Raw genomic sequence first — 11,879 nt, 5'->3', positions numbered from 1 at the left:
CTATTTTGGTCATGTTGTAAGAAGGGACCATTCCCTGGAGAAGGATGTCATGCTTGGTAGGGTGGAGGGTCGACGAAAGAGGGGGAGGCCTTCAACAAGATGGACTGACACGGTGGCTGTGATGATGGGCTCAAGTATAGCAGGGATTGTGGGGCTGGCGCGGGATCGGGCAGTGTTCGTTCTGCTGTGCAAGGGGTCGCTATGAGTCAGAAACGACTCGACGGCACTTAACAACAACAACAAAACATCTTTCTGGTATCCTCTGCTTTCAGCCAAGGTCCATCTGATATCAGCAATGACACAACTCATTCTACATCCTGTTCTGAATCTGGCTTGAATTTCTGATAGTTCCCATCAATGGACTGTTGGAACTGTTTTTGAATTCCCTTCAGTAAAATCTTACTTGTGTGTGGCATTAATGATACTGCTTGATAATTTCTGCATTGATCAGTTTTCTTTGGAATGGGCACAAATGTGGATTTTCTCCAGATGGCTGGCCACGTAGCTGTCTTCCCAATTTCTTGTCATGGACAAGTGAGCACTTTCAGGATTGCATCCATTTGTTGAAACATCTCAATGGATATTTGATCAATTCCTGGAGCCATGTTTGTCACCAATGCCTTCAGTGCAGGCAGCTTGAACTACTTCCTTCAGTACCACTGGTTCTTGATCACATGCTATTTCCTGAAATGGTTGACCATCAACCAATTCTTTTTTTTTCAGTGACTGTGTATTCTTCCATCTACTTTTGATGCTTCCAGCATTGTTCAATGTTTTGCCAATAGTATTTTTCAGTATTGCAACTTGAGACTTGAAATTTTTCTTCAGTTGTTTCAGCTTGAGAAATGCTGAGTGTGTTCTTCCCCTTTTTATTGATTATACGAATATAATATGAATATAAGCAACACTATATATTGATTATGTGAAGTAGATTTACCAATCCCAAATCTCTGCACATTTTACTACAATATTTTTATGTCTTCTTGAGCCGTTTTTTTTTCAAATCTTCTCTTCAGCTCTTTCATCATCTCTTTCTTACACTTTAGCTACTCTATGTTTCAGAGTCTCTTTTAACGTCTTTTGACATTGCTAGCTTTCCTGTCCATTTAATGACCTTTTGATTTCTTTATGTATGATGTCCTTGAGGTCATTCCACAAGTTGTCTGGTTCAATCATTAACGTTCAATGTGTCAAATTTATTCTTGAAATGGTCTCTAAATTCTGGTGGGATGTACTCAAGGTCATACTTTGGCTCTTGTGGACTTAATTTAATTATTCTTCAGCTTCAACTTGAGCTTGCATATGACCAATTGATAGTCCCTTCCTCAGTCAGCCTTGGCCTTGTTCTGACTGGTGATACGGAGCTTCAACATCGTCTCTTAACACAGATCTAGTTTATTTGATTCTTGTGTATTCCATCCAGTGAGGTCTGTGTTATAATAACCATTTATGTTGTTAAAAAGAGGTACTTGAAATGAGTAAGTCACTGCTCTTGTAAAATTCAATCACATAATCACCACTAATGCCAAAGATGAAGAAACTAAAAGATTTTTACCAACTTCTGCAGTATGATATTAATCAAACATACAATCAAGATGCATTGATGGTGACTTGAAAGGGAAAGCAGGGGGCAAAAAAAAAAAAAAAGAAAGATTGGTAGCTAGAAAATATTGCCTTGGTGATGGAAACACCACTAGAGATCACATGACAGAAGTATTCAAGATCAATGACTGGTCAGTACGGTGATGAAATAAGGCAAATAATGCCAGGCAGATGTAAATTAGATGGAAGCTAGTTTGCAGAAGTGATCTGAGCCAGATGTTTCATTCCTGGAGACTTTAGGGCCTAAGGAAGCTTTAGCCCTTCCACCAGAAGGAATGGTCCTAGCTAGCAAGAAGATCTCAAGGAGAGAAAAGTAGAAAGCATGAGATGAATCATAATGTGGTCAAGCATATAGCAGTATTATTTTCAAAAATTCATAAAAAATATATTACATACATATGTATTTATGTATTCATACACAAACATACATACATATAGTATGAATAACTTTGAAAAGTATCATGAATGTAATTTGTTGCTGTTGTTGCTGTTAAGTGCCATCGAGCCAACTCATAGCAACCCTAGACACAACAGAACAAAACACTGCCTGGTCCCTGCAGCAGCCTCACAATACTTGCAAAACCTGAGCCTATCATTGCAGTCACCATGTCAATCCATCTTGTTCAGGGCCTTCCCTCAATGCTAACCCTCCACTTTACCAAGTATGATATCCTTCTCCAGGGAATGGTCCCCTTTGACAACATAACCAAAACACCTGAGACGAAGTCTGGCCATTCCCGCTTCCAAGAAGCATCCTGTTGCATTTCTTCCACCAGGACAGATTTGTTAGTTCTTCTGGCAGTTCATGGTACTTTCAGTATTCTTCACCAACACCAAATTCAAAAGCATCAACTCTTCTTTGGTCTTCCTTATTCATTGTCCAGCTTTCATATGCATATGAGGAGACTGAAAATACCATGGCTTGGGTTAGGCACACCTTAAGTCTTCAATGAGATATCTTTGCTCTTCAGCACTTTAAGGAAATCTTTTGAAGCAGATATGCCCAGTGCAGTATATTCTCTGATTTCTTGACTGCTCCTTCCACTGGTGCTGACTATGGAACCAAGTAATGTGAACTCTTTGACAACCTCCATCTTTTCTCTATTTATCATGATTTTGCTTACTGGTCCAGTTGTGAAGATTTTTGTTTTATGTTGAGGTGTAATCCATACTGCAGACTGTAGTTTTTAGTCTTCATCAGTAAGTGCTTCATGTCATCTTCGCTTTCAGAAAGGAAGGTTGTATTAACTGCCTATCACAGGTTATTAATGAGTCATCCTCCAACCCTGATGCCACTTGCTTCTTCACAAAGTCTAGCTTCTTGGATTATTCACTCAGCATACAGACTGAACAAGTATGGTGAAAGGATACAACCTTGACATGCTCCCTTCCTGATTTTAAACCATGCAGTGTCCCCTTGTTGTGTTTGAACAACAGCCTCCTGGTCCATGTACAGGTTTCTCATGAGCACAATTAAGTGTTCTGGAATTCCCATTCTTCTCAGTGTTATCTATAATTTGTTATGATCCACAAAGTCAAATGCTTTTGAATAGTCAATAAAACACAAGTAAACATCTCTCTGGTATTCCTTGCTTTCAGCTAAGATCCATTTGACATTAGCAATGATATCCTTCACCTCATGTCTTCTTCTGAATCCAGCTTGCACATCTGGAAGTTCCCTATCAATATACTGCAGCAGGGGACATCAAGCTCAATTGGCATAACATACTACACAAAACATTGTTCCACCTCCTACTCTGGCAAGTAGCAACTGGGATCTTAAAAGCTAGCAAGCTGCCACTTAGATGCAACGATGGGTCTCTCCTCATCCAGAGCAAAGAAGAATGAAGAAAACCAAAATTCACGGAAACAATTAGTCCTAGCAATTGGTACACCATCTGATCTGTAGCCTAAACGACTATGAGACCAGAAGAACTAGATGGTGCCCGGCTACCACTGTCATCACTTGGAAGGGGATCTATGTAGGAGATCCTTGATAGAGAGGGAGAACAAAACTCAAAATCATTTGGAGAAAAAAAAAATGGGGGGGGGGGCACCAGGTTTGCTGGTCCGACAGAGCCTGGTAGAACCACTGAGACTATGGCCCCTAGATGCCCTTCAGGTTTGGAATTGAACCCACACTTGTGGCTTCCAGCCAAACAAAGACAGGCATATGAGTTGAACACTTACCTGAAGTAGATACACTCCTTGCAGAGAACAATCTTGGCAGAAAGAGGGCTGTTTATGCACAGGGAGACAGTTCAGGGGGCAGAAGTGCATGGAGGGAAAGATACAGGGAAGAGGTAACTACAGGGATGAAGTGGGAGGGGACTTGTTGCATCGTGGTAAATTGTAGTCAATGTCATCAGACAAAGTGTATGTGAACTGCTGTATGGAAAGTGAATTTGCTCTGTAAACTTTCACCCAAATCACAATTAAAAAATTAAATACATATATATATATATATATATATATATATATATATATATACTACAGCAGCCATTTTTGAATTATCTTCAGCAAGATTTTACTTATATGTGATGTTAATGACACTGTTCAGTAATTTCCACATTCTGTGGGATCACCTTTCTTTGGAATGGGTACAAATAAGGATTTCTTCAAGACAGTTGGCTAGGCAGCTGTGTTCCAAATTTCTTGGCATAGACAAATGAGCGCCTCCAGGGTAGCATCTGTTTATTGAAACATCTCAATGGGTATTTTGTCAATTCCTGCAGCCTTGTTTTTTGCCAATTCCTTCAGTGCAGCTTTGACGTCTTCTTTCAGTACCACTGATTCTTGATCATGTGCCAACTCCTGAAATGGATGAACATCAACCAATTCTTTTTCTTACAGTGATTCTGTGTACTCCTTCCATCTTCTTTTGAGGTTTCCTGCATCATTCAATATTTTGCCCATAGAATCTTTCAATATTGCAACCTAAAGCTTGAATTTTTTTCTTCAGTTCTTTCAGCCTGAGAAATACTGAGCATATTCTTCCCTTTTGGTTTTCTAACTCCAGGTCTTTGCATATTTCATTATAATAATTGACTCTGTCTTCTCAAGATGCTCTTTGAAATCTTCTGTTCAGCTTTTTTATCTTGTCATTTCTTCAATACAATTTAAGGATATATATATCTGATTGCTAACCAGAAGGCTGGCAGTTCAAACTCACGAGCCACTCCTCAGAAGGAAGGTTGGGCAATCTACTTCCGTAGTGATATTGCCTTGGAAACCCAAGGAGGGATCGCTAAGAGTCAAAATTGACTCAACGGCAGTGAATTAGTTAATTATATTTTAAGAATGTACGTATGAATACACATATATGAACACAAATACTATTATTTATTTACTGTCTCGATATAAACACACATACTATATATAATACTACTTATAAAAGACAGTCATTGTAGAGTACACTCCCAGAGTTACTTTTGGTCCACTCTACCTATTATACTACATGACAAGTATTTTGGTTACCTAGTGCCACTCTGACAGGAATAGACCACAAATGGAATAGCTTGAAAAAACAGGAGTCTATTCTCCCATGATTCTAGAGGTCAGAAGTCTGAGTTCCAGGTGCCAGGCTCTAGGGGCTGGGTGGAAGCCTCTTGACACTGGGCTTCAGCTCTGTTGCTGCCAGCCCAGTGAAGCTAGAAGCATCTCTTCACTCAGGCAGCTGCTAGCTGCTGAGGCTGACAAACCAAGGTCAACAATTGAAAAGGCACAGTTCAGATATTACCAAACCACACAGCAGGCCATTAATTCAAGTCATCAAAAGTCCCAAGATCAGTAGAGCAACATGGCAAGTTGCTGAACAGCAACTCGGCTACATGCAGGGTTCAAGAGTGCCATCAACTGGAGACCCTCCTCAAAGTTGCTTCTTATATACTGGAAGCAGCCCACATCCCTGAAGCATAGCTGCTCTGGTACATTCCACTATGGAGTTAATTACCAGTCTCACCAAGGGGAACAACTACATCCCAGCCACTCAACCAGGCCCAGCCAATCTGACATACAACCTTAACTACCACAATTCCACCCCTTGTCAACTTGTCACCTGTACAGATCTTCATGGGGTGGCATCTGTACAGATCTCCTTCACAGGGTGGCTCCAGTCCTAGTTCCTCCAAGTGGCGACCTGATCCCATTGGTCTGGCAAGCCCCATTCCTCTACCTCTTGGACATGGCAGACCTGCCCCCTCACTCCTGGGCAGCAGCTATGGCTCTATCCCACTGGCCCACATGAATGAGCAGCACCACACTCCAGAACCAAGTTGGTGCAGGTCTGACTCTTTGAAACCTAGGAGGCTGTGGTGGTTTCACCCACAAAGGCCATAGTCCTACCATTGAGGCTGAGACAGCTCTGCTTGCAGTTTCCTTGGTCTCTCCACTTCTGCCAATTAACGCCCGAGGGCAACCCACTCCACCAGGAACCTTCCTGCCCAAAGGACACTTAGCTTTCTTGCTCTGTGGGCTGGCCAATCTGCTACTCCATTTCATGTCAGTATCTCCTACCAATTAATGCTTAAAGGCAAGGCACTCTACCAGAAAGCCACCTACCCAATGGCATCCAGCTTTCTCCTCTGTGGGCTGGTAAGACTGTCACTATCTCATGCCAGTCTCTTGGCTCTGCTACTGCCATCTCTCATGCCAATCTCTTGGTTCTGCTGCTGCCGTCTCTCATGCCGCATGCCAGGATCTCTCTGCCAGGGTCTTGGGTCAAAGATGCATTCCACTCCTGTTTCTACATTTTAGGTTTCTGTCAGAGCAGCACCCCACTCTCCCAGCACCATATTCTGTTTTGGTTACCTAGTGCCACTCTGACAGGACTATACCAGAAATGGAATAGGTTGAACAAACAGGAGTCTATTCTCCACGATTCTGGAGGTCAGAAGTCTGAGTTCCAGGTGTCAGGCTGTAAGGGCTGAGTGAAAGCCCCTCAAAACTGGGCTTCAGCTCTGCCTATTGCTCCTGGACCACTGAAGCTAGAGGCATCTCCTCTCTCAGGTAGCTGCTAGCCGCTGAGGCTGACAAACCCGAGATCAACAAGTGAAAAGGCACAGTCCCAATATTACCAAACCACACAGCAGGCCATTAATTTAAGTCCATCTAAAGTCCCAAGATCAGTAGGGCAACATTTCAGGTTGCTGAACATCAACTTGGTTACATGCAGGGTTCAAGAATGCCATCAACTGGAGACCTTCCTCAAAGTTGCTTCCTATATACTGGAAGCAGCCCACATCCCTAAAGCAGCTACTCAGCTGCTCCAGTAGATTCAACCATGGAGTTAATTACCAATCTCACCACGAGGAGCAACAACATTCAGTTGCCCAGCCACTCAACCAGGCCCAGACAATTTGACATACATACAACCTTAATTACCACAACAAGCAAAAGTTTTAACATTAGTAATGCTTAACTATCAAGAAGGAAAAATGAGCCATTTTTAGAGATAAATGGCTAAAGATATAAACCGAGAAACTTCAAAAACGAAATACATACAGTCAATATATACAAAAAACCTTCTATTCCAACTCACTAGTCAAAGAAATGCAAATAAAAACAGTAACAATTTTTAACTATTGAATTAGCATAGTTTTTAAAATATTTGCTACAAAATAACTGGTCAATACTCTTAAAAATGTTGAACATAATAAATACGCTTTATGAAAGACAAAAAAAGGATTAGTTTGTGGAAAATATAAGATTAAAAGAAATAACTAACTTCAGGGTGGGAATCTGAACAGGTTCCTGGGAGAGAGAAAGGCCACTGATACAAAAACTGGTGAAATTCAGGTAAGGTCTGTAGTTTAATGTCAATTATCTGGTTGTGATAAGATCTTAATATTAGAGGAAACTGGGTGAGGAGTGTACAGGAACATTACTTAACTATTTTTTACACTTTCCTTTAAGTCTAAAATGATTTTGAAATAAAATAGATAAAAAGTAATGATAACATTCACTATTGGGGAAGTAGAGGCTATATTGTGGCACAACTTCCCTCCAAGAAAATTTTGGCAATATATACCAAAAGGTAGAAAAGTAGTAGGAGCTCTGGTGGTGTAGTACCTAAGGTATTTTTGACTGCTAACCAGAAGGCAGGTGGTTCATACCCACCAGCCACTCCCCAGAAAGAAGACTGGGCAATCTACTTCCGTAGCGATACTGCCTCAGAAACCCAAGGAGGGGTTGCTATGAGTTGGGTCCGACTCAATGGCACATAACAACAACAACAACATATTTTTCTATTTTTCCAAAATCCTAGTTTTTTGCTTGAAAGCTCAAATTTTATCAGTAGCAAAAAATATCATTTTTGTTTTCCCTGAAGTGATCCTTCATTCAATTTTGAATAAATTTCTGCCAGATACTCAAGATCATTGTATTTTTACACAAATAACATGTATGGTTTGTGCAAACTGCGTAACTTCCTTGCTCAATACTTTCCTATGCACGCTACGTGTGCTATATGTGGGTGCCCATTACATGGGTACATTACTTGCAAAAACACAGTGATACCTATATGCACTAGACAGACTCTAAAATGACCTCCATGATTCCCATCTCCTAGGATTCAGTCTTACTTGATTCCCTTAAGTGTGGGCGGGACCTACAATTTGCACCTAACCAGTACAATATGGCAAACATGACGGGATATAAATGATGGTCCATGCATGATTATATAAAGATGCCAGGCTAATCTTGCTGAGGATTCTTTGTCCCTTACTGGCGTTGGAGAAGTAAACAGTTATGTTGCGTAGGCCCATATAGCAAACAGTGAGCCATGAACCAGGAAGATACAACAACCCACAAGGAACTGAATGCTGCCAATAACCACATGAACTTAGAAGCAAATACTTCTTCAGTATAATATCAGATGAGACCACTGCTTTGGGGGACTATGCCTTGAACGTAACCTTGTGAGACTCTGAAGCAGAGGACTCAGATAAACCATGACTTGATTTATAACTCACAGAAACTATGCCACTAACTGTGGTAATACTGATATAGTGATATAAAAACTAATACACCGTGGTTTGTGTGTTAGTTGTTCCTACAAGTAAAAATGGTTTGCCATTATAAAAAGCAGGTAGTTATGCCTGCAACTCAAACAATTATACGAGTGCTGTTCCTCAAGACAACTATCGCACTTGAGACACAGAAGTACTTTAAGCATACTATCATTTCATCACATGGAATATTAAAAGGGACATGTATTCTAGGGTACAGAATTAACAAAGCTAGTAACATTTTAATACTTCACCAAGGAAATTTTTCAGTGAACCAGGAATTTTTACTTTAAAAGCTAATACAAAAATACCAGTACAGTTTGGTGCAAATCCTCAACTCATACTCGGGCACCAGCACTTCACTTACTATGCTTCTACAGTATCAGTGCAAATGTCGACACGGTAAAGGCAAATAGTGTGTCACTATTAATACGACAATAGTTTCATCTCCCAGACCACTGAAACAATATTAGGGAACCCCAAAGAACTATGGGCTACACTTTGAGAACATCTGTTCTCACAATTATTCTTGAGGTCTCAAAGGGAAACTATCAGAGAAAACAGACTAAAATCGAACCAGCTTACAAGTGTGTTTTATAATTTAAAGGATTTCCAATCTACAACTATACCAGAAGTCAATCTGAGACTGATATGATATGACTTTCTGGTTCAGTTTAAGATTCCTTATGCTTGCGTGCCTATAAACTCTGTAGTTTCTAGGTTATTCAACAATTAAATTAGGAAGTCTGGGGATTTGTCTAAAATTGTTCGTGAGGGAAAAGCACAAAGCACAAAGAAAACATGTCTTTTTTTTTCTTTTTAAAGTACACATTTAAATATACAACAAATATATGTAAGTATGTATATACATATAAACGAACTGTGGATTAGCCTGGATTGAAACCCTAGATCCATCATTTTGCCAGCTGTAAGACTTAAGTGAATCATTTAACATCTATGAGCCTGTTTCCCCAGCTATAAAATGAGGATACCTTATAAGTGCCTGCCTTACAGGGATATTGTAAAAGTGAAGAAATTAATTTTTGTATAGAATTTAGCAGCCTTACATATATTAATAGTTCAATAAATGTTAACCATTACCATTATCTATCACTTCTGTTAAGAGTTGTTAAAACTAATCAAACTATGAAGGTATGTTTTCCAAATAAAGAGCAATAATGGCATTTGAACAATTTTTCCAATTAAGAACAACTGGCCCTGTTTACAATCTCAAATAGTTTACCATTACGCAATTTTCATTTCTGATTATACTTTTATTCCGGTTTTTATAGCATAATTCCCAAAACTATAACTATTTAATTTAAGCATACTAAAATTTATTAACAGGTTGGATAATTAGTTCCTATAGTTATTAGTAGGAGCTCTAGTAGCATGGTGGCTAAAAGCACTTGACTGCTAACCAGAAGGCTGGCGGTTCAAACCCACCAACCACTCCTCGGAAGGAAGGCTGGGCAATCCTACTTCCATAGTGATACCGCCTCGGAAACCCAAGGTGGGGTCGCTATGAGTTGGGGCCAACTTGACGGCACATAACAACAACAACAACAACAATAGTTATTAGTGAATACTGATTAAGTATTCATAAGTTTTCTGATGCTGATTATGCTTCAACTAGAACAGTGACTGGCTGTAATAATCCAGCTTTAATAAACTGGTTATTATCACTATTGATAAATAATACTCAATGTATCTCTGAGCTGACTGAGTAGTTTTAGAAACACTTACAGGTTTAGATAAGGGATGAACAATAACGGAACTATCTGAAGATCTAGATTCAGGATGAAAACTTCCTGGTGAAGCAGCCGCTGGATTTGATGTTGGGTTCGTGTAGTGTTGATTTGTAGGCTTGAATGCAGCAGTAATACCTGTATTTTAAAATTATACAACATATTGAATATATTTCTACAGAGTCAATTACGTAAAAATATTTCACTTTAAAATTAAAATAGTGCAAAAATACTGTACCTCGACTGAGTGCCCCATTCTTTATTCCCCTTGAATATGAGCTGGGGTTAACTCTGTTCAAAATATCTACAAAAAATGATATTTATTTTAAAATTCAAATAAATGAAATACATATTAAGGTAACAGAAATCAGGAACTGAAAATGATTACACATTCCTGTATATAAATTATCACTGATTTATGATTACAGATAATTCTAAACACATAAACATCATTAAAGAAACAAAAGCAGCATTACTAGCCTTCAAAAACCATAGTGAAAAATGAATAATTCTTACAATATGAAAGTCAAAACCTTCTATGTGGTAAAGAATACTCCATATAGTAAAAATTTTCTACAAACATATTAGTATACAACCTATAATTGAAAAATATTTCTTTTCTTGAATAATGACAAGGTTTTACATATACTCAGCTCCCTAAAACCAATTTAAAACCTTCCCCAACCTCCATATCCCATTCACATCCCTAAAAAGACTGAAAATTTCACTGTGGGGGAGTTGGTTGGATTATCCACACAATTATTCTTGAGTTCTTAAAGGGAAACTATCAGAGAATACAGACTAAATCGAACCAGTTTACAAGTGTGTTTTATAATTTAAAGGATTTCCAATCTATAACTATACCAGAAGTCAATCTGAGACTGATATAAGACTTTCTGGTTCAGTTTAAGATTCCTTATTCTTGCGTGCCTATAAACTCTGTAGTTTCTAGGTTATTCAACAATTAAATTAGGAAGTCTGGGGATTTGTCTAAAATTGCTTGTGAGGGAAAAGTACAAAGCACAAAGAAAACATGTCATAAAAATTTCCTTTCTTCTTTCCTAGTAGAAAAGAGTCAAACCAAAAAAACAAATCAGTTGCCAATCAAGTCAATTCCAAGTCAAGGTGACCCTATGTGTGTCAGAGTAGAACCGCCATCAAGTGGGTTTTCAGTGGCTGAGATCTTTCAGATGTAAAGTTTCTTCTACAGTGCCGCTGGGTATATTCAAACAGACCATCTTTCCATTAGCATCCAAGCATGAAATAGTTTGTAACACTCAGAAAAGAACCAGATCCCATTGTCTTAGTTATCTAGTGCTGCTGTAAGAGAAATACAAGTGGGTGGCTTTAACAAACAGAAATTTATTTTCTCACAATTTAGGAGTGTGGAAGTCAGAAATCAGGGCACCAGCTCTAGGGGAAGGCTTTCTCTCTTCATCAGCTCAGCTGGTTAAGGCCCTTGTCTCTTCAACTTGTTTCCTGGTTCCTTGAAAATCTTCACATGGCTTGGCATCTGTGTAAT

The 11,879-nt window shown here is 39.2% G+C and overlaps 1 protein-coding gene across 1 annotated transcript in view; it reads right to left on the bottom strand.

Annotated features, from left to right (window-relative positions):
- The window catches only part of ZNF280D (zinc finger protein 280D), a 116,062-nt gene that overhangs the window by 89,101 nt on the left and 15,082 nt on the right, over positions 1–11,879 (bottom strand). Inside the window, exons 3-4 of the mRNA XM_007958592.2 lie at positions 10,596–10,661; positions 10,356–10,495 (exon numbers count right to left, since the gene is read on the bottom strand). Of these exons, the coding sequence (XP_007956783.2) occupies positions 10,356–10,495; positions 10,596–10,661 (206 nt within the window). The remainder of the gene's footprint in view (positions 1–10,355; positions 10,496–10,595; positions 10,662–11,879) is intronic.

Source organism: Orycteropus afer, unplaced genomic scaffold (genome assembly GCF_000298275.1).
Source record: "Orycteropus afer afer isolate SDZICR_OR568_19922 unplaced genomic scaffold, OryAfe1.0 scaffold00015, whole genome shotgun sequence".
NCBI lineage: Eukaryota > Metazoa > Chordata > Mammalia > Tubulidentata > Orycteropodidae > Orycteropus > Orycteropus afer.
Note: the sequence above shows the minus strand (reverse complement) of the source record. Positions and strands in the feature narration are given on the sequence as shown.